Here is a 23,331-nt window from a genome sequence, read left to right as displayed (position 1 = left end):
GGCAGCCCAAAGATTCTTTAATGAAACAACTTTCTTTTCACCCTTTAGCACTTAAAATCACCCCTGAAAACTGCCCTTATGCAAAACACTAGGATTATAAGCACTGCTGTTTTTCTAGAAAATTAGGTGCCAGAACTCACCACAAACACCTCCCTTGTTCTCTTAGAATGGCACCCACCTGGGAGGTGCCGGAACTGAGTTCCGGCGAGTTCCAGCTGGAAAAAAGCCCTGGTTGCAAGATATAAAGATATGCGCAATTGAAGATACACCCCTATGCATGATTGAACCCATCCCACTAAAGAGAAGATAGAGAAATGAACCACCCCGGTTTTCCCCCCTCCTTTTCCCCCTTCTGAGCGAAGCAAAGGAACCGCTCTGGCTTCTGTCGAAGGGTCTTCTCCAGCCATCCGAGGTTATCACTCCAGGTAGTTCAGATTGCAGCACCACACTACAATTTTCTGTTGTTGTTTAAAAAAAAAAAGGCCAGAAGAGATTGGGTGAGGATGATGAGCCTCCCATTTCTCCATTGGATTCCACCCTCATCAACTCAGGCCCCTATAAATTCTGGCATCTGAGGCAGAGAACCCAAACAGTGGACACATGCACTCCAGGGAATGGGAATTGGGGCCACTGCATTACGTAACACCCGTATCGCCTTTGTAAGAACTCAATCATTTAGTGTGGCAGCATCCAAACTTTGGAAGTCCCTGCCTATTGACATCAAACTGGCACCTTCGCAATACTCTTTTTGGCACCTACTAATAACATTCTTGTTTAGACCAGCCCATCCAGGTGCTTAGAAAGCTGGTGGGACTTTTAATCTGTTTCAGTAATTAAACTTTCCGTATACATTTTCCTTGTACTATTATATTTCTTGCATTGTTACACATTCCTTGTATAGTTACACATTTTCTTTTCTTTTTTTTTGCAAGGCACCTCGAGGTTTTTCTTTCCCAATCAAAGGGGGTGTAGAACTTTTATGAAATAATAAATTCGGGGCACAATTCCTTTGGGAAGTTCTCCTGCACAGGCCCTTTTGGAATGAACGGGGGGGTGGGGAGTGGGGGGAGAGGTGGCGATGGAAGAAATCCTGGCGAACAGAGACACTTTCAGGACAAAGTAGGAGGAAGATAAATGAAATGAAACTTTACTATGGGAATCATAGAATCATAGAGTTGGAAGAGACCACAAGGGCCATCCAGTCCAACCCCCTGCCAAGCAGGAAACACCATCAAAGCATTCTTGACATATGCTTGTCAAGCCTCTGCTTAAAGACCTCCAAAGAAGGAGACTCCACCACACTCCTTGGCAGCAAATTCCACTGGCGAACAGCTCTTACTGTCAGGAAGTTCTTCCTAATGTTTAGGTGGAATCTTCTTTCTTGAAGTTTGAATCCATTGCTCCGTGTCCGCTTCTCTGGAGCAGCAGAAAACAATCTTTCTCCCTCCTCCATATGACATCCTTTCATATATTTGAACATGGCTATCATATCACCCCTTAACCTTCTCTTCTCCAGGCTAAACATACCCAGCTCCCTAAGCCGTGAAAAGCGGGCTGGGTTGGAGAGGGAGCCTGCCAGGGGCAGCTGAAGAGACCCTGGGGGTAGTCAAACTATAGCCAAAATGTAGACCTTCCTCACCCCAGACTCCCTTACTCTCCCCTCTGTTCTCAGGGCTACTAGACAGGCTGGCTCTGGTCTGCCTCGAGAGCTGGAGTTAAAATACCAAAACAGAATAAAATTCACATAAACGTTTCTAAGAGGCAGGGAGTTACACAGGGTGGCCTGCTGCCACACTAAACGATCGAGTTCTTACGAATACAGAAGAGGGATTATGGGACACAGTGCGCGCGTGCGCACACACACACACACACACACACACACACACACCGCATTTCCCAATTCCCCCGTTTCCCAATTCTCCCCAAACGGAGAATTGGGCACTCCCACCCAACACTGGCATACAATTTAAAGCCTCTCTTCTCACCGGGACAATGATGACGTCACGGCAGGTGGAACAGGCGCACTTTGTGGGGAAAGGCCAGGGGAAACCAATTTTCATTTTCTCTGCAGGAGAAGGCGGGGAATAAAAAAATTACGCAGTAATGGCTGTGCCCACATCGCAAGGGCTAAAGCCTGATACCCCTGGCATTTTCGTCTCAGAGCACTTACCAAAGGGATGAGGAAGGCGGGTGAAGGAAATTAAAGAAATCAAGGCATCAAAAATAATAGAAGGGCAAAAAAAGCAACATGGTATATCTGGGAAAGACTTATTGTTAGGTTGGTAGAGAGCTTAAGATCATCAGGAAAGCCAAACTCCGCTATATACTGCAGAGAGGGAGTCCTTCCTGCATTTGATGCAGATAAGGTCACACCAAGCAGCATAGGTTTTTTTTAGAGTCCTCCAAGCCTTTGGCAACACTTAATAGTTGAGTTATTTTTTTCCTGCCACACTTTTTATTTATTTTTCACCAATGCAGAAGTTGCCAGTCTCGCAAGGTTTTCCATTTGGGGGCAACTGAGGATTTGGCGGCTGCCGACATGCATGTCAAGTGTCCCCAAATGCTGAAGCATTTAAGCCGACCACCCCCTTAGATTTCGCCAACAAAGCTGCGGCGAAGTCGGAAGGAGACGCCTGAGCCGGTGCAAAGCTCACCCGCCGTCTCAGCAAAACGGGACCCTGAGCAACACTCACCGTTGAATAAGTCCCGGCAATGTGCCCTTAGCGAAAACAGTTCCTCTAACAGGGAGCCCTGCGAAAAGAAAATCCTCCACATGTCAAGAGAGAGGCAGATGGGAATCATGGAATTGTGGACTTCGAAGGGGTCTCCAAGGGTCATGTAGTCCAACCCACTGCAGTGCAGGAATCACGTCTAAAGAATCCATGACGCATGGCCGTGCAGCCTCGGTTAACGCCTCCAAATGAAGGAGAATTGGCCACCCTTTTCTGCATTTGCACTTGCTTTCCGTATAGGGAAGGAGGGGAGTGGGGCAGGAGGGTGAGTTGGAGACCACCAGCCTTTGGGCCAAAGGGGTGGACAAGATGCTTTTGGGGGTCCCTTTCAAAACAACTGGAAGGAGATTGGGGGAAAGGCAGGGGAAGGTAAGTCGCACTTCTACCCGGGTGTGTTGGACCAAGAGCCCTGAATGGCACAGGTGGAGAGTTGGGGGCTTTGGCAAATGCTAGTAATTTTAGAGGTGTGGAGACCCCAAGGAAGACCAGCTAGCAGGGGGAGAACCATCGAGCCCAGAAATGCAAGATGCAAGGCGGGCGAGGGAGCATATTCTCTGCATTGCAACTAGCATCACTTCAGCACCACTTCCACACTAGGAATCATGGGAATTGTAGTTGGGTGTCAAGGCTGGGGGGGTCTCTGCTAAAGGTCCCTGCCGCCCTCAAAACCACAGGGCCCACGATTCCCTAGAGCAGGGGTTCCCAACAAAATTTTCTCGAGGACCCCTCATCGAGCCGCTATTGTGACAAGGACCCCCATTAATTCCTAATCCTAAATCTAATTCCTAATCTAATTTTTCCAGTAAGCTTAACACTGATCTTGGAAAGGTTAGGTTCAAGGGACGCCGACGATTTAGGTTCAATGGACACTGACAAGATCGGTTCAAGAGTCACTGACTTACTTGCTTGAACATCAAATGCATTATCTTCCTCTTCATCTGTAGGCCTTTGTCGTTTTAATGAACCACTTTTTAACCAACGGTCCATTTTTAACTACGCGAACTGTAGCTTCCGCGAAAAACAACGCTTTGTTTACAAACACTACTGTTTTGCAAAGAGGCAGCGCGCGCCAGGGAGGAGGGAGGGGAATGGAGAAGACAGGGTACCTGCGCAGTAGCGCACAAATGAAGCCGACGCGCGCAAAGCATCTTGGGGAGGTGAGCATTAGTAGAATGTGTGCGCTGCCTCTTTGCAAAACAGTAGTGTTTGTAAAGCGCCACCTAACGGCATACAGCAGAACTACTGCCTCTATCTAATTCTAGTTTTGCGCTAGACTCTGCTCATGCAGGAAGCGGCCAAAACAAAAAATCTGTTATCATACGAAATATATTTAATATATTTTTTATTCTAATAGCATCTTGCGGAACCCTCTGGTTGGGAACCACTGCCCTAGAGAGAGGGAAGAGATGTGTCAATCGGTTTAAAATCTGTGCGGTCGGTATGCCCTACAATGGCCTGGGCGAAAATTCATGAGATGGTGATTTTGCCCGACTAAAAGCTGGAGGGGGTTGAGAGAGGTCAGCTCCCTCCATGAGCCCCCCTGCCCCCATTAAATCGCCCAATACTTACATCAACCGTGCAAGGACTCCCACTGCAAGTACCTGTAACACGGATTTCGCTGGGAAGAGAGGAACGAGCCGCTGTGATCCGAGGCAGAGCCACCATCCGCTCCCCACCCATTCCCCAACTTTCAATCCCAAGCCTGCCCCAGGTCTCTTTGCAGGCGATCTATAGGGCCTCTTTCCTTTCTTGCATCCACAGCCTGAGCCCTGCATCCCTGCTTTTTGGGGCAGGACAGGCCTCTTCAACACCAACTAATCTGGGGACCTTTCCAGAGGCGGGGGAAGTCAGGTGGCAAGAGTGTGAGTTGTGTGCAGGGAGGAAGGAGCGCCCGGGAGCCGTCGCGGGTGCCCAAAAAACAACGCACTCTGCCCCAAGCCCATCACAGCTGCCCACCATCCACAGTCCCAAGGGACCTAATCCAAACCAGGGGACGGGTCCTTGCATACATTACCTTATCGCACCCACGGAAAACACCAGCCGTCCTTTTTGGCAGTCAATGGTCGAAATGACAATTATTTTCATTGTCTGAAATTGGAATGCAAAGGGCATGAAAGTCGAGCCGAGGGCCAGGGGAGATTTAGAGCAATCTGTTTTTTAAGAGATTTAGACAGCTCCAACTCCGTCCAGCTTTGCTCACATCGGATGGAGTCTTGTATCAAACGGTCACTTGCGCTCAGACGCTGCTTGCTTCTTTTAAACCGAAATAAGTATGTGCAAAATTAAAAGCCAAGCTCAGGTTGCACAGAGGAGTGACTCGTCTTTCACCAATTTATTGCATTTCATTTATAGCTCTGTACTGGTTGCTTTGGGGACGCAGGTGGCGCTGTAGGTTAAACCACAGAGCCTAGGGCTTGCTGATCAGAAGGTCGGCGGTTCGAATCCCTACACCGGGGTGAGCTCCCGTTGCTCGGTCCCAGCTCCTGCCCACCTAGCAGTTCGAAAGCACGTCAAAGTGCAAGTAGATAAATAGGGACCGCTACAGCGGGAAGGTAAACGGCGTTTCCGTGTGCTGCTCTGGTTCGCCAGAAGCGGCTTTGTCATGCTGGCCACATGACCTGGAAGCTATACGCCGGCTCCCTCGGCCAATAATGCGAGATGAGCACCGCAACCCCAGAGTCAGTCACGACTGGACCTAATGGTCAGGGGTCCCTTTACCTTTACCTTACTGGTTGCTTTTAGGAACCTAGAGAGCATGTGTGCCTAATAGTTCATCTTTTTAGTACAGCAGGGTGGGGAGATGGGGGGAGACGCACTGCTTGTTGAGACCAAGAAGCAAAACAAGAATTGGGGGCGGGGGCAGGGAGGGAAATATGTGTAGATAAATTCTTCATTGGGATTTTCAGGAAATCCCATCCCTGATTTGGGGCTCCTGGAGAGTCACTTGCCCGGTGTTTTTACTTACCACTGTGACACGAAGGAGGCTAACATACACAGACTGGAAATAGCCGATATCCACTGCAAAGCGTATATCAAAAATGACACCTCTAGTAGTAATGGAGATGGCGATGTGTGCGCACGAGATCCTCAGCATAATAGGAAGATCCTTTGGACAGACAATCTGTGGGAGAAGAGGGTAAATGTGATCTCTCAGGATCATCTATCCTGGCTCCGGCGCACGTCACCAGTGGGGTGGAAGTTATCTTTTAGAGGGAAGACCAATTTGGTATTTAAGGAGCTGTCAAAGAAAGGAGATTCCGGCTAAACGCCAGGAAGCGCTTTCTGACAGGAAGAGCTGTTGGACAGTGGAACAGACTCTCTCGGCAGGTGGTGGAGTTTCCTTCCTTGGAGGTTTTTCAGCAGAAGGTGGATGGCCATCTGGCAGGGATGCTTTAAGCAGAGATTCCTGCATTGCAGGGGGTTGGACTAGATGACCCTGGGTGTCCCTTCCAACTCTACCGTTCTATGATTCTATGAAATCAACAATTATCTCACCAGGAGATGCTGGCTTTTTTGTTTAGAAATTGCTAAGCATTGGCTTTCCTGCAACAGGCCTGTCAATAGATTCGTGGCACGCTCAGGTGTGGCCCTGTTGCTCTGGTCGAGAAACTCACCTGCCAGGTCAGGGAGGCCAGAGGCAATACCTAGCATCCATTCATCTCCCATATGAGATGTGACAATCAACCAAGGCAACCTCCCAAGACCCACAGAAACATCTGGAGAGACTTATTGGAGAGATTTCAATACGCATCATAAACTTGTTCTAAGCAAAAAAAAAATTTTTTTTTAAATCCTTCCAGCATCACCTTAGAGACCAACTAAGTATCTGACACATGAAAGCTCATACCAATGACGAATTTAGTTGGTCTCTAAGGTGCTGCTGGAAGGAATTCTTTTTATTTTTTATTATTATTACGTCAGACCAACACGGCTACCTACCTGTAACTTGTTCTAAGCAGTGATTCCAGCTGTAAGCTGCTGCTGTTTATTATATTTTAAATTGTGTTTCTCTTATGTGGGGGGGAAAAATAAAATGCTTTCGAAAAAGCTGGCCCAGAAGATTCTTCACTTTGAATTGGAGCTGGCTTCACAGTTTGTGTGACAGACCAGCAAATCCTGATTCAGCTGGCAGTCCTTTTTGTCCCCATTGAAGCCCCTGCAAAAACTGCTCCATAGACAGAGCGGAGAGATGTGCTGGCGACAACACAGGCACTAGCCAATTGGCTCCCACCGCGCAGCTTCAGCTGAACCAAGCTGCAAACTTGCAATGCTGGTTCCCAGAGCTTCTCTTGGGGAGAGGAAAAGGGTATGGAAACTTGTTGAGGGGTGTTTCCAAAGTAGTCGTTATCGCTCCCAAAATGTTGTGTCCGTCGCTGGCACGCAGGGGGTGCCAAGAAGCCATTTCGCCACCCTGCCGGCCCACGAACAAATCGCTGAAAATCTCCCCATCTCCTGACACACCCAAGGAACATCTCGCAGCCAAGGAGGATCACGTACCCCAGAGATGCGGGCAATTATTAAAGTGGTGGTCACAGTCAGCTGTGGAAAGAAAATGCATCTTGATAATAATGTTCTGTCATGGTCCCTCCCCTCCCCCCTCCCCCCTCCCCCCCTCCCCCATGCTGGGCTCTGTTCAAAGAGTCAACCAGGAGACACGCTGTCCGAAAGGGTGGCTCCCTGGATACGTAAACTGAGGCTTGAGCTTGTGTGAAGCCGCAGAGAGGAGAAGAGGAATAGTACTGGAAATAATAATAATAATAATAATAATAATAATAATAATAATAATACCCCACCCATCTGGCTGGGTTTCCGCAGCCACTCTGGGCAGCTTCCAACAGAAAAATGAAATAAAATAACCTAGTAAACATTAAAAGCCTCCCTAAACAGGGCTGCCTTCAGATGTCTTCTAAAAATCTGGTAGCTGTTTTTCTCTTTGACATCTGATGGGAGGACGTTCCACAGGGCGAGCGCCACCACCAAGAAGGCCCTCTGCCTGGTTCCCTGCAACTTGGCTTCTCACAACGAGGGAACCGCCAGAAGGCCCTCGGCACTGGACCTCAGTGTCCAGGCAGAACGGTGGGGGTGGAGACGCTCCTTCAGGTATACTGGACCGAGGCCATTTAGGGCTTTGAATTGTACTCGGAAACGTACTGGGAGCCAATGCAGATCTTTCAAGATTGGTGTTATGTGGTCTCGGCGGCTGCTCCCAGTCACCAGTCTAGCTGCCGCATTCTGGATTAGTTGTAGTTTCCGGGTCACCTTCAAAGGTAGCCCCATGTAGAGTGCATTGCAGTAGTCCAAGCGGGAGATAACTAGAGCATAACTCTCAGCCTGCGTACTAGATGGAGCTGGTAGACAGCTGCCCTGGACACAGAATTGACCTGCGCCTCCATGGACAGCTGTGAGTCCAAAATGACTCCCAGGCTGCGAACCTGGTCCTTCAGGGGCACAGTGACCCCATTCAGGACCAGGGAGTCCTCCACACCTGCCCGCCTACTACCTTAATATTTATGACAGGGGCTAGATCTACATTGATCTTACAGAATGTTATATTTCATAACGTTAAAGAAATTGGATTGTGGATAAATGTGCAATTAATTGTTACTGGTTTGAATTTTATTGTGTTGTTCTCTTCCTTGGCAGGTTGTGCAAACTGCTACTCTGAATGATGTTTTTTAAATAGGGTACAGTTAGGGGGCACTGGGTGAGCTTATGGAATCAAGGGGGCAGTGCCCCCCAAAATAATTGGCGACCACTGCCTCCAGCTTGTTGTCAATTGTCCAGGGAAAGGGACCTCATTGTGCAGAACTCACGTGGGTGAACTCATGGTTGAATAATCCTCTTCCCAGCAAAGCTAAAAGGATGTTGGCCAAGTCATCTTCACTAATATAATAACACGTGTGTTCATCAGGGACGAGGGAGGCTGGCAGGTAGTAGCTGGGATACGGGGGCCACGGAACCACAGCTCCTCCACAGGTCACTTGAGGCTGCAAGGAGGACAAGGGGGGGTGGAATTCAGTAGGACCCAACTGCAGTCGCCACAAGTCAGCCTGCACTTGGACATAAGATCTGGAGGCAACAGGAAAGTCACTGGCTGGAAGATGACCCAAGGCAGGTCCAGCGGCCTTTCAGAAAGCAGGTGGGAAGGTGAGAGCGCCAACTGCTAAAGGAACTGCCAGCCCAGACAGCAAAGCTGTGATTCCTTCACTGCAGCCGGTTGAACTAGATGACCCATGGGGCAGGGGCATAGCGTGGCTTGCTGGCACCCGGAATGGGGCAGATGTTGCAGCCCCCTGGTGGACTGGTCAGTCCCTTCACCGGCCAGCGTCTAATCAAGGGAGTCTCTCCTTGCAAACTAGCCCCCCCCCTGGGAGATGGGGGCAACTGGATCCTGCAGTGGTTTCCCACCTTCCTCTTCCTCCACCCCTCCTTCCTCGGTGTGTGGCAGTGGCGGCACCCTCCCTCTCCCTCCCTCTCAGCCGGCCCAGGGGCGGGGCGTGCGTGGCCAGCCACGAGGAGGAGGCCGAGGCGCCGCTCCAGCCACGAAGGTCCGGCCTGGGCACAGCTTGCTGCCCCGCAACTCTGGCCTCAATGAGGAATCCTGCCATGGGGTTGCCTGTTTGCAGCACCCCCTCAGAAATTTGTACCTGGGGCCATGGTCCCCCTAGCCCCCCAAGCTATGCCCTGGGGTCCCTTCCCACCACAATTCTATGAGCAAGACAGTTCCAGCCTCTGCAGCAACAAGGAGGTGACCCTATTATATTGCTACGCGCCACCCCAATCTCCTAGTGGGAAGAGACTCCAGGGGGTTCCAGGCGCTTCATAGAATCATAGAATTCTGGCATTGGAAGGGAACCCAAGGGTCATCAAGTCCGGCCCCCTGCAATGCTTGCCCAGGTTCAGTTTCCTTGGAGCAAAGTTCAGTGCCTTTATGGCTTTGTTTTCTCTTAAATGCAATCCGAGTCTAAGATGGAGAAGCTCACAGTATTAGTTATGACTCTCCCAACCTGGCTTATTCTTTCAGAATGTTTTGGGGGTGCTTGATTGGCAGCAAGGGTCCTTGTCCTACAAAGACTAGTTCAGCAATAGAATCCTCTGATTCTAACTAGGGCTGGGCGATATATCAATATTTAATCCAAAACTGGTTTGAAGTTCATATTGTGATGTCGATTCCATAATTTTTGGCCTGGCAATTTATCGTGAATCATTATCTGTTTGTGCTATGCAAAAACCACGATGCGGGGGAAACTGTGAAGCCAGCCAATGCCTCTACGTAGCTCGATCCTTATTTCAGGCATAGTGATTTATCAGTATATTGCCATGTTTGGCTGGTGATATATCACAATCTTGAAATCCAGATATCGCCCGGCCCTAATTCTAGCCCTCCCTCCCTGGCATGGGCGTTCCCAGCAAGGGGCAGGGGGGCAGCTGCCCCCCCCAAGCAAAAAAAAATTTAAATGGTTATAAAGTGATGAAACGAAATGAGATTAGGTAGGGCGATAGGTAGAGGAATCTATGTCAGCCAGCCATTGGGATTGAAGGGAAGGAGAAGTCTCTAGCGGGCTCTAGCAGAGAGAAGAGGGAATCTTCTAGAGGGGTCTAGGGAGTTCCGCGTCACTAAACTGAGCCGCCCGCCGCTAAGCTGAGCCGCCCGCTATTAGTTTACCTTCTTATTCACATTTAGAAGACATCAAGGCTGCCTAAATGGATATAAGAAACTGGTTCCAAAAAGGTAAGTTAAGTAATTTCTGTAGAAAATTAAATTATAAAGGGTAAAGACCTGGCTCAGAAGTACAATAAGAGAAGATAGACTGACTGGGTTGTGTTTGATGAGTGTCCATCGGAAATTCTTCAAGGAAAATCAGGACCGTATTGAAATGAAAGTTTTGAACAAGTTTTCTTCAAACCCAAGAAAAATGATATTAGTATAAGATATGTAACTAGAATAAAAATTAATTTTTCCAAGCAAATAATTGTAATAACTACCGTAATAAAGCACTGCTATAATTATATATAATTTTCTTTAGATTTTTGTTTCATTCGCCTTTTCCGTGCTGAAATGTCACAACCTGAACGACCATGGCTTGCACACACCCCCTTAGTTTTGATCCTTGGTACACCCCTGCTCCCTGGGTCCGTCAACCAGACTGACCCCCTCTGAGCCTGTAACTAGCCTCTTAGAAGATGAAGCCACTCACCACAAAAAATAAATCCACGTAGTTGGCGTAGAGTTGAGGTGGGTGGCCCCTTGTGCAGGTGTACTGGCAGCCTGTAAAGAACGACGCTGGCACTGGGGGAGAAAGATCAGGAGTTTTCCAAAGCTGAACCACAAAGCACAGCAGAACAGTAGCCCAAGCAGGGATGGCTGGCAGCCCTTGGGACTGATGGGGCAGGAGGCAGGGAGGCAGGCAGTAGGTGGCGCCAGAGAGCCAATGTCAGGCAGAGGCAACACAATCTGGTCTCCATCTTGCCCCCTGCTGAGTTCTGCAAGGGAGAGCACTGAGACTAAGGAGAGGGGAGCCGACCTCTGGGCTGGGAGTAGATGAGAAAAATGCTTTTTGAACCAAATGGCCACACCTTTAGCATTCGTCAAAGTATCTGTGAGGTATACCTGTGTCCCCCCCCCATCTTTCATTCATAAAGATTTATCCTGTTCCATTAAATGAGCCTCCTTTAAATAGGCAAGGTCCGCCCTAACAATTTTAAATACGTTAAATTACATTTTGCTTCCCAGATTCTCACAACCCTTTTACATTTAAGACCAACTACATCCATTGATGGGGTCACGAAGAGTCAGACACGACTAAACGACTAAATAACAACAACAACAACAACACCAAGCAAGGCAGGGAGTTCTGAAGAATAGGGACTTTCACCCCACCCCAAAAAATCCAAATGAAACCTTTTCCTCCCGAAACCTCTACTTCAAAAACAAAAAAAGGAGAATCCCAGGGCTGGGAACCAAAGACCTATTTAACACTAGACCTACTTTTTGACCCTCAGTTTTCGCAAAGCAGCAGCTGTGGAGGCTCCTCTCTGTGGTGACCTCATCCCAAATGCCGTTTTGTGTTCTCTACGTTCATTTTCAGAGCAGAGTTCATCTATATTATTGGTTAGTGCAGTGGCCAAGTTTGGCCATCCCTGGGTTACTGTGAAGGCATAGAGTTTTATCTTACGCTGGCTAAATGTCATCTTGTCGTGCCTGTTGTAGACATTCTATTCTTTTGTGTACCACTTTGGGATTTTTTGAAAATATCAAAGCAACTCATGAGTCTTTTTAAGTAAACCAGCCATGCAGCCCCTTAGCGCTTACCAAGTTGCAAGTCACGCATGAGGTTCAGTTTCGTGGCTATCTCTATGGCTTTGGGACAAACCTGCAGAAAAAGAGAAGGTCCGGTGGGTCAGAAACCGGGAACTCCCTGCCTCTTGAGACCAAGCAGGTGGATGTCCTCTTTGGGGGACCTCCTGGATGCGGGATGTGATCCACTGAGAGCAGTCAAGTACAACATTACCTGTATTGCTAGAGTGGACATGCAGGGGGTGATTGTCCAGCCAGTCGAACTTCCTGTTACACCTGGCTGGAGGATTGCAAGTGACTAGTGGGTGGCCATGATCTTTCCAGACCTGGTCAAAGGCCAAGGCACGTAGCCACCTCCTTCCTTCTTTTTCGTCCTGCCTGCTTCCAGCTTCACCTGCACACGGTTATCTCCCATATGGGGTAAACCTATTTCTATATATTTGTCACTTTAAGCCTAGAGCCTGCCTTCAGGGATCACACTGTGCTCTGCCTGATCGTGAGCAAACTTCTTTTTCTTACTTATGAATAAGACTGTGGTGTCTTTATTCTTTTAGGAGGGAGCAAAGGCGTCTTACAAGGAAAAATAGAACATATTCCAGTCTGGGCAAGCCAGATTGAATTGCTTATTATCTTAAAACAGGGGTTCCCAACAAAATTTTCTCGAGGACCCCTCATCGAGCCGCTATTGTGACAAGGACCCCCGTTAATTCCTAATCCTAAAATTAAAAAGTGAGAGCCAAATTAAGAGTCTTTTTATATTTTATATTTATACTTTTTTACAGTTACAACAGCTTCCGCGAAAAACAACGCTTTGTTTACAAACACTACTGTTTTGCAAAGAGGCAGCGCGCGCCAGGGAGGAGGGAGGGGAATGGAGAAGACAGGGTACCTGCGCAGTAGCGCACAAATGAAGCCGACGCGCGCAAAGCATCTTGGGGAGGTGAGCGTTAGTAGAATGCGCGCGCTGCCTCTTTGCAAAACAGTAGTGTTTGTAAAGCGCCACCTAACGGCATACAGCAGAACTACTGCCTCTATCTAATTCTAGTTTTGCGCTAGACTCTGCTCATGCAGGAAGCGGCCCAAACAAAAAATCTGTTATCATACGAAATATATTTAATATATTTTTTATTCTAATAGCATCTTGCGGACCCCTCTGGCATAGGTCCGCGGACCCCCGGACCACCTGTTGGGAACCACTGTCTTAAAAAAAAACCCGAAGGAGTCTGCAACCAGCTTCCTGATGTGTAAAGGGGGAATGTACTCTGCTATATGAAGAAACTTGCTACCGGTAGCGTGAGTTAGGAAGGAAAATATTATTCAATATATCCTCCCCTTTTACCCACAACATTCCCACACTAGAAACATTCTTGTTTAGACAAGCCTATCCAGATGCTTAGAAAGTTGAGGTGAATTCGTATCTGCTTTAGTATTTTAACTTTCTCTGTGTTTTTAAGTTTGGTTGCGATTTCCCCCTGAAATTTATTGTTTCATCTTTCTTCCAATTCAGCGGTAAACTCTGGGTTCCCCCACAGTGGAACTAAAGGAAAAACCCTCAGGCACATCACCAGAAATCGCGGGACTTGCTCATTTGTTCAGACCTTCACCCTACGCCACTGCCCAAAAATAGCATTGGCATCTTGGGAATGCAAAGGTAAGTTTTAAAAGCGACTGATTTCTGCATTTTATTTTATTCTTCTTAAGTATCTGTTTCCCCCATAGTTCCTTTTCCAAAAGCAGAAGAGGGGGGAATCAAAAAGGCGTCAATGAATAGCAGGAGAAAAAGAACCCCAAGATATTGCAGAAATAAGGACCAGGTGTGGGGCTGCTAGCAAAGGAAAGATAAAAGGCTCTGGGAGACCTACCACAGGATCCAGCACGGGGCCCAGAATTTCCGCCACTTCTGCCAGCTCCAGCTTCACACTATAAAAAAAGCAGGAATTAAGTTAGCAAAGAGGTTCTTTGGAATCCTGCTGCTCTTTCCTTTCTTCTTATTCTGTTATTATTATTCATTTCATTTATGCACCGCTTCCCATAATTGCAATTGCAATCCAATGCAGATGCGGGGGGAGGGGGAGGGGGAGAGAAATCGCCACTTAAAAAGCTTTTTGGAAGAGGGGGGCCTTTGATAGGCTCCCCAAAGATGGTAAATGCTCGCCTCTCTGATATATGTAACAGGACGGAGTTCCAGAAGGCGTTACATATGATGCAGTATTAAAATGTGACAGCAGAGGGCGCCGCAGAGCAGTGAGCCGCCAGCAACTTGCAAACTGCAGCTTAAATGTTATAGAACGATATACCTATCTAATATTGTTCTAATAACGTTTAAAGTATCAATGTAGATACTTCATAGTCTCCAGCTGCCCCCAAAATGCTGGAGCTGTCATGAAACTCCTTAAGCCATCATGGCTTCTCACTTTGCTTCCGTTCTTTCCCTTTTATTTCTTTAAAATGCAAATGCTGAAACATTTTGCTAAAATATTAGGTACACCAAGAGTTGCTTTGATTCCTGTTTGGTTCCCTCTTGGTCTGCTGTTCTCCGGGTGCCTCTGCCCACCATGGAGGGGGAAATTACCTCACACCTAGGGAAAACTTGGGGAAAGCCATACTGTACAGCAGGCATCCCCAAACTGCGGCCCTCCAGATGTTTTGGCCTACAACTCCCATGATCCCTAGCTAACAGGAACAGTGGTCGGGGAAGATGGGAATTGTAGTCCAAAACATCTGGAGGGCCAAAGTTTGGGGATGCCTGCTGTACAGCAACAACTTCTCCCTTTGGCATGCAGAGTCCTGAATTCCTAAGTTCAAGCCTTTTCTTTCTCCCCACCCCCCACCCCCCCAAAAAAGCCTAGTGATAGCTGTTAAAACCAGACAAGTCACAAGCATGGGCTCATCCACACTTACTTTTTGTCCTATACTTTGTAATAATAATAATAATAATAATAATAATAATAATAATAATAATAATAATAATTTTCTTATTTATACCTTGCCCAGCCATTCTGGGCAGTTTCCAACATATGTAACATAATAAAACATTTTTAAAAAATTAAAAAAGTTCTGTATACGGGGCAACCTTCAGGTCTCTGCAGAAAGTTGTATAATTGTTTATCTGTTTGACATCTGATGGGAAGGCGTTCCACAGGGCGGGTGCCACCACCGAGAAGGCCCTCTGCCTGGTTCCATATATCCTTGCTTCTCAAAGTGAGGGAACCGCCAGAAGGCCCTTGGTGCTGGACCTCAGAGTCTGGGCAGAACAATGGAGGTGGAGACACTCCTTCAGGTCTACTGGGCCAAGGCTGTTGAGGGCTTTAAATGTCAGCACCAACCCTTTGAATTGTGCTTGGAAACGTACTGGGTGCCAATGTAGGTCTTTAAAGACCAGGCAAAGGTATTTAAAGGACTTTTAAAGCACAGTGGGTTGATGTTTTTCTTTGCCTCTTTGCTTTCCCTGCAAAAAAACCCCCATGCTTTAGCACTCAGTAGGGGACCCAGGTGGCGCTGTGGTTAAACCACTGAGCTTAGGGCTTGCTGATCAGAAGGTCGGCGGTTCGAATCCCTGTGACGGGGTGAGCTCCCGTTGCTTGGTCCCAGCTCCTGCCAACCTAGCAGTTCGAAAGCACGTCAAAATGCAAGTAGATAAATAGGAACCGCTACAGCGGGAAGGTAAACGGCGTTTCCATGTGCTGCTCTGGTTTGCCAGAAGCGGCTTTGTCATGCTGGCCACATGACCTGGAAGCTATACGCCGGCTCCCTCGGCCAATAATGCGAGATGAGCGCGCAACCCCAGAGTCGGTCACGACTGGACCTAATGGTCAGGGGTCCCTTTACCTTTTTACCTTTTAGCACTCTTTTAACAGCAATTCAGGTTTTTCGCAGATTGGTATATCCTAAAGGCTTTTTATGGAGAAAGCGCCAGGGATGAATAATAATAATAATAATAATAATAATAATAATAATAATAATAATAATCGGCCCATCTGGCAGGGTATAAAAAGAGCAAACCTATCCCTGGATACAAAGCAGCAAAGGAAGGCTGCATGAACCCTTGCACACCCCACCTGGGAAGCATTGACATTCACTGCATGGAAGCAGTAGCCCTTTGCCTTTCCGGGTACACAGCCCCTGAACATGCTGCTTTCCTAGATCTGGTGATCAATCTCACAAACCTTTGACGGCTCAGGGCATTTCCCCTTGTTGTCGGAAAGAGAGGCGCTCGACCGACCCCCGCCTGTCCCCGTCCCCCAACCAAGGAAAGGAAGGTGTGCATCACCTACTCGATCAATGCCTGTACTTTGATTTCCACGTACGCCGCAGAGCAGCTGGCGACCCTCAGCCCCAAAGGTGCCACAATCATCGTGATGGTAAGACAATATGCGACGCGCACTTTGACCGGTACCAGCCTAGGCAGAGAGGAGGAGAAGGTCATCTGCTACCCATCCCTGATTTGAGAGGTGAGGCCTAAACGAGGGCTGGGGGGGGGGGCAAGGGCTGGTAGGTGCTGATGCAGCACTACGGCCGCTGCCGCCACCCCCACCCCAGGCGAGGAACGGCTCAGTGGCCAGGCGTTTGCTCTGAACACAAACGGTCCCAGGTTCAAATCCTAGCATCTTCAGAGAAGACTGGAGAACCACTGCCAGTAAGGGAGCAGAATCAGATTTAGCGCAGTGCCGGTGGTTCCTCTGTGCAGGGTGCCTAGCCAAGGGGGCACAGAACTGTGCAGATCTGTAATGGAGAAGATCCATTTGGGGCAACCATATTTGGGGCTTGCACAGGGTGCCATATTACAAAAGATTACCTTCCCCCCCCCCTTGAAAATTTAAGGGTTTAATTTGAGTCATGGGTGCAGAACTATCCAAGTCCATTAAACACACAAGCCAATATTTGCAGCCTATTAAAGTGGTCAAGAAATGGAATCTGTCAAATATAGCCACTAATTTTACTCTTCGGTTTAATTTGCATGCAAAAGCCAGGAAAATGTCATTAGAAATACTCATCTAGACAAAGGTGAGAAATGTCAAACATTTTTTTATTCCCTTCTGTTCTGCTCATTATTTCTTAGATGATTAGATAGATGATTGATAGATGAGATAGATAGATAGATAGATAGATAGATAGATAGATAGATAGATAGATAGATAATAGGTAGATAATAGGTAGATGATAGATAGATAGATGATAGATAGATAGATAGATAGATAGATAGATAGATAGATAGATAGATAGATAGATAGATAATAGGTAGATAATAGGTAGATGATAGATAGATAGATGATAGATAGATAGATAGATAGATATATAGATAGATAGATAGATAGATAGATAGATAGATAGATAGATAGATAGATAGATAGATAGATATATGAGATAGATGATAGATAGAGAGAGAGTGATGATAGATAGATGATAGATAGATAGATGATAGATAGATAGATAGATAGATAGAGATGATAGATAGATATAGATGATAGATAGATGATAGATAGATATAGATGATAGATAGATAGATGTTAGATAGATGATAGATAGATGATAGATAGATGATAGATAGATAGATGATAGATAGATGATAGATAGATAGATAGATAGATAGATGATAGATAGATAGATAGATAGATAGATAGATAGATAGATAGATAGAGAAAGAAAGAAAAATACAAATCCACAGCAAAGTATCTTTTTATAACATACAGAATTGAAACAGCTACTTAATCGGGGGAAAGAAAAAGGCAGAAAGAACGAAACAAAAGAGAAAGAACTATGGCAATATTATGAAGGTCCATCCAGAGTGTGGACAGCATGCAGTTAGATGACCAGGGGAAAAACAGCTCCCGATGTTTCTATGTGGCCTTAGCCATGCTGTCAGGGGGTGATGTGAAATGAAAAATCATCTGGAGAGCCACCCTCCCATCTGATTTTGGTTTAGCACTCTTCAATGCAAGACAGAGGATCTAATGAGCCAGGCCATGTATTCCTTTCGTGTCATTGCCGTGCATATTTCTTGTTGGCATGTGGAGATGTCCCTTCACTTGCCTGTGGAGCAAAGGCTGGGTTTGCCTTTGTTGATCTGCCCCTTTTCACCTCTGGGGTTGCCTTTCCCACCCAGCCAGGATAGACTGGCACCTTACGCCCAGCAGGCACCAAGGGAACAGCAAGAGCTTTTCTGGAAGGGAAGGGGGGTGCTAAGAGATCAGCACCCCCACCCCACCCCCGTCCTCAAACCACAGAGGTCACGGCGAAGGGGAGAGTCCTGCCGTGCGCAAGCAGCCAGGGAGAGCGGGCACAAAGGATTTTGCAGTTTTGATTTTACAACTTTCAACAACGAAGGGTCTCCCAAATCTGCCCAGAGACCCAGGATGCATCTTACTCACAGGAGGTAGCACTTGATCTCGAGCACGAGGCACACAATCACTTCCACCCTACCGGGCGGCCTCATAACCACCCTAATACTCTCCAAATTGAGGATAGTTAATCGGCAGCTGCAGAAATGGAAAAGGAGCTGTTAGGAGGGGGCTGGCCAGAGCGCCAGCCAAAGTCTCCGCGACCCAAGGCAAACATGCTCATTGCTACACAACCCTTTGCCAGCCATTTCCATTGCGAAGAAGGGCTCTTCCAGCTGTGGTCATCACAAGCTCCAGCGTGTCAACATTCCCTACTGTGACTGCATGTGACGATCAAAAGAAAAAAAGGAAGGAGACTGCCCCAGTCTTGGTTTTTTTACCCCCATGCAGGTATATACACTTTTGAAGCAATTCATTAAGAGATAAACTGATTATGATGCATCTGATTAATTGGCAAAGTTCTATTCAAGTGGGTGATAGCCATTGTTTTAGACCCATGGTTCCCAAAGTGGGAAGTACTTGTAGGAATGTTTATAGATGCTAGGAGACGATCTATTTATAAGATACTAGCTGGCCCTGCCTGTTGTCTTTGTCCATGGAGCTCACTGGAAGAACAGATCCTGAAGCTGAGGCTCCAATACTTTGGCCACCTCATGAGAAGAGAAGACTCCCTGGAAAAGACCCTGATGTTGGGAAAGATTGAGGGCACTAGGAGAAGGGGACGACAGAGGACGAGATGGTTGGACAGTGTTCTCGAAGCTACGAACATGAGTTTGACCAAACTGCGGGAGGCAGTGCAAGACAGGAGTGCCTGGCGTGCTATGGTCCATGGGGTCACGAAGAGTCGGACACGACTAAACGACTAAACAACAACAACTAAGCAACATTTTAAACTGCCCGTGCATCTTTTCTGATTGCTGTATGGAAAAGCACATGAACCTGACCTTTGGACAGTTTGTAAGTAAAGCACTTTATGACTTACCAGACACGTCGCCTTCCTCTGTGCTAGGGAAGTGTGATAGCTTGGGGAAAGCTTTTAAAAGGGGACATTTTTGCGACTCACCAGAAGGACACATTTGAAAGGTTTCACAGCCGGTATTTCTACACTTCTCTTTGCTGCATGTTTTGCCGTGCTAAACCTCTGCTGGGGGGTCTTCTCACCAAAGAGCGCTTGCTCCAAACTTGGGACTGGCTTCCAGGATTCCAACAGAAAAAAAGAACCCAGAGCAACTTGGAGAGGGGAGCTTGTCTCCCATAAAAGCACCTAAACTTTAGACTTCCCAGCAGGAAGATTGCTACTCACTTAATCAAACCAGGCAAGAGGGGGGGAGGGAGCCGTTGGATAGGACCTTGCAGGTCCTGCACCCAGTGATGTTGTGTGGAATGGCAATCTGTAAAGACAACACAAACAGGAGATTATTGGAGATGGCAGAGGCAAGCACTATTATGATTTTGTCCACCGAGCTGCTACAGCACGGGATAGTATGAAGTGTGTCTGACTTTACTGTGGGAAAGGAAGTGCTGTGTTATCTCCTTTCTCTCCTGTGATGTTTTGTACTGTGTTTTGTTTTTCGCTTCTGGCCCTCGACATAGCTGGAAGCACCACGCACAGCTCTGAGCTTCTGAGCTGGGTAGCAGAGAATGGACTTTGTTTACAGCCCGCAATAAAGTAGTTTGAGATCTACTTTATGAGTCTTTGTTACCTGTGTGTGTGTTGTTCTTCACGCCAGAGAACAATCGCATATTTCTGTGCCGCTGGTCTGCACTAATCGGCAGCCAGGAATGCACACAGGGCGAGGCCTCAGCTCTGGGGCAGTCTCACACTGGCCCCGGGTGGGCATTGCTAATGCCCTGGGACAAGGCAGGGTTGGAGCAAGCCAACAGTCTTCCACCTTCAGCATTGGGAAAGTCGTGGCCGTGAGGCAGAACACGGACTAGTCATTTATTTATTATAAAACATATTTATATGCTGCTGCCATTATTATTATTATTATTATTATTATTATTATTATTAGAGCAGTTTACAACAGTTATTTATATAGCTGTATAAAAAAATTTAAAATCAGATATCAGCTAACTCCTACAGAACGATGCAATGCTTGATTGCCTGCACAAGCCTGATGGAATAATCACAAAAGTTTTGAGCAGGGATCTGGAATCTGGAATGTTTGGCTGAACCTTGCCAACCTGGGAAGGGAGCCCCTCTAGGAGAAGGAAAACTCTCCTCCTAAACCTCCACTGCCTTGCAGAGTATCTCTGGGAGAAGAAAAGGCTCAAACACAATGCTCTGCTTTCCTTTGGACCACATCAGTGGCGCCAAGAGGGGGGTCTTGTCCTCTGGGCATCCCAGGACAGAGGTCTCAGTAGCAGGGGAGGCATGGCAATGAACCATGTCTGGAACCTGTTCAGATTGGGGGGGGTTGTTGCATCCCAGAAACACACACACCAAGCATTGAGCTACCTGGGGGTTTCCTGCAAAAATAAATCAATAAATGGTTGGGCTTGGGGATTTTAAGTGTGTCACATCAGCAGGGGCAGATTCCCTTACACTTTTCCAGCCCGGGTCGAGTGACTCTGCAGCCAGTGATGCCCAAGGCGCCATGGAAGGAGAGGACGACACTCAGAAGGGCGACACTCAGGAGGACGGTCTGGGCCATGGTGGCTTCTGCAGCAACCTGGAGAAAGAGAGGCAGCCAAAAGGCATCCATGGTCTTACGTTTTTTCCAAGCAGAAACTTAAAGACAGGGTGCAGAAAAGACAGGTGGTGATGGGCATGCAAGTTTTTATGGGGTGTGCCTTTGAGCTGGTCCATACTGATGCTTCAAAGTGTCTGTCCCACTTGCATTTTGATTCTTAGAAAACCCGCTGTGGCCCTCTATGACCTTATGGAATTCTTATTCAACTTGTACTCTTTTTGCTGTTTCTCACGAAGGAAGGCCATGGACTTATGAGGAACGGCTTAGGGAACTGGGTATGTTTAGCCTGGAGAAGAGAAGGTTAAGGGGTGATATGATAGCCATGTTCAAATATATGAAAGGATGTCATATGGAGGAGGGAGAAAGATTGTTTTCTGCTGCTCCAGAGAAGCGGACACGGAGCAATGGATTCAAACTTCAAGAAAGAAGATTCCACCTAAACATTAGGAAGAACTTCCTGACTGTAAGAGCTGTTCGACAGTGGAATTTGCTGCCAAGAAGTGTGGTGGAGTCTCCTTCTTTGGAGGCCTTTAAGCAGAGGCTTGACAGACATATGTCAAGAATGCTTTGGTGGTGTTTCCTGCTTGGCAGGGGGTTGGACTGGATGGCCCTTGTGGTCTCTTCCAACTCTATGATTCTATGATTCTATGACTTTCTGGGTCCAATTGATGACTATTTGTCTAGCAGGGGGAAAGCCTTTATCAGTAGTTGTTGTTATTGTTGTTCCACCACCACCACCCTCAAGGAGAAGGTCTGGTTTCACACGAACAATAAATCCTGCTTTATTCCTGACTTGCAAATCAGGATATGGCTTGCTTTCCCCAAAATGTAAGGTTCGCCCTCTTCTTGCGTAGGCATAATGGCAATTTGCAAGAAGCAATCATTAAACGGTGCATTTCAAAGGAAACTCGCTACGTCCTTTGCACAAGTTAGCAAGGAGGGAATGGGGGTCAAGGGTGGGTGCTGGAGCTAGCTGGGCTTTTGGGAGGTTTCTGTATCATGAAAAACTTTGATTTTAAAAAAGATAACATGCATAAAAGCAGGGTGGCAGTGATACTGATGTAGAAGACAATGCCCCTATTTTCACCTGAGGACTGTTGGAGGGAATGGGCGTGGGGATTAGAGTGTGAGACTGAGACCTGGGAGAGACCAAGTACGCAAAATAAAGGAAGAAAATAAGACGGACAAAAGAAGGAGAGATTTTGTTTTCGTGGGGAAAGCTCTGGAGCAAGAAAACAACCACCAGCCTCGGACACGGCGGAGCTTTTAAGCTCAGACTTGTGCCTGGAAAGAGCAGAGCAAGAGCCAGGTGTGGATGCGCCCTGTGTCTTGACAGTCTCCAAGATAAGGTTGATCTCAACAGGGTCTCCAGCTTGATTTTGCCTGTCTGTCGGGGATATTCCAGCTCTAGATTTTCTCCACTGAGCAGGAGCATAGGCTAGATCTTGGGTAGGTTCAGCCTGGAGAAGAAGAGACTCGAGAGGTGTTGTAAAAAGAAGGGCAGGTTTTGTTTACACCAGAGGGGACGAGAGAACCATCTTCAAATGCCTGAAGGACTGACACACAGAAAATGGAGCAGAAATTGTTTTCTCCTACTCCAGAGAGGAGAACCAGGACCAATAGATTCAAAAGACAAGACTCAACATCAGGAAGAACTTTCTGGTACGGTAGTAAGAGGCTGTTCAACAGTGGGATGGAATTGCTTGGAAAGGGCTGGACTCTCCCTTCACTGGAGGTTTGTAAGCAGAGGTTGGATGACCACCTGTCGGGGATTCCTTAGCTGTGATTCCTGCATTGCCGGGGGTGGGACTACATGGCCCCTGGGGGATCCTTTCCAATGCTACAATTCTATGATTGTGTGATCAAACACAAGACCCCCCCCCTTCCTAGTCTACCACCCACCACTTCATCTCGAATCACCCCGCCTCCCAGTCTCCTTACCTTCCGTTGCTGTTTGATCTGGGCTGGGTTTTAGGTGGCTGCCTTGGACAGCCCTCCCCCAGGTGGCAAAAGGTGTGCATTATATAGGCCGGTAAGGCAAAGCCAATGGAGCCGAAAATTAGGAAGGCGTGGCCAAAATAATATCTCGGATAGAGCTGCCACGCTGCAAAGAGCCAAACCACTTCGGGCTGTGAGAGAATGTTGAATGTGCTCCTTAGCAATGAACAGGCCATTCAAACCAGGAGCAGCTCTGGTTTGAACCCAATGGCTCTGAACCCAATGCTTGTTGAGTGTGCTGTCTTTGGTGAGCTTAGGGTGGGTAGGTA

The 23,331-nt window shown here is 47.4% G+C and overlaps 1 protein-coding gene across 1 annotated transcript; it reads right to left on the bottom strand.

Annotated features, from left to right (window-relative positions):
• LOC118088398 (uncharacterized) lies at positions 1 to 23,084 on the bottom strand. The gene is made up of 16 exons (XM_035122014.2): positions 23,006 to 23,084; positions 20,917 to 21,043; positions 19,672 to 19,759; positions 18,399 to 18,506; positions 16,305 to 16,430; positions 13,893 to 13,950; positions 12,046 to 12,106; positions 10,931 to 11,022; positions 8,546 to 8,719; positions 7,230 to 7,271; positions 5,698 to 5,853; positions 4,747 to 4,820; positions 4,302 to 4,350; positions 2,694 to 2,751; positions 1,986 to 2,065; positions 1 to 458 (listed from the first exon to the last, which is right to left on the bottom strand). Exons 2-16 carry the CDS (start codon positions 21,023 to 21,025, stop codon positions 417 to 419), a joined length of 1,317 nt encoding a protein of 438 aa, XP_034977905.2. The 5' UTR covers positions 21,026 to 21,043; positions 23,006 to 23,084; the 3' UTR covers positions 1 to 416.
• Positions 23,085 to 23,331: the final 247 nt, after the last annotated feature.

This window comes from Zootoca vivipara, chromosome 7 (assembly GCF_963506605.1).
Source record: "Zootoca vivipara chromosome 7, rZooViv1.1, whole genome shotgun sequence".
Classification (NCBI taxonomy): domain Eukaryota; kingdom Metazoa; phylum Chordata; class Lepidosauria; order Squamata; family Lacertidae; genus Zootoca; species Zootoca vivipara.
Note: the sequence above shows the minus strand (reverse complement) of the source record. Positions and strands in the feature narration are given on the sequence as shown.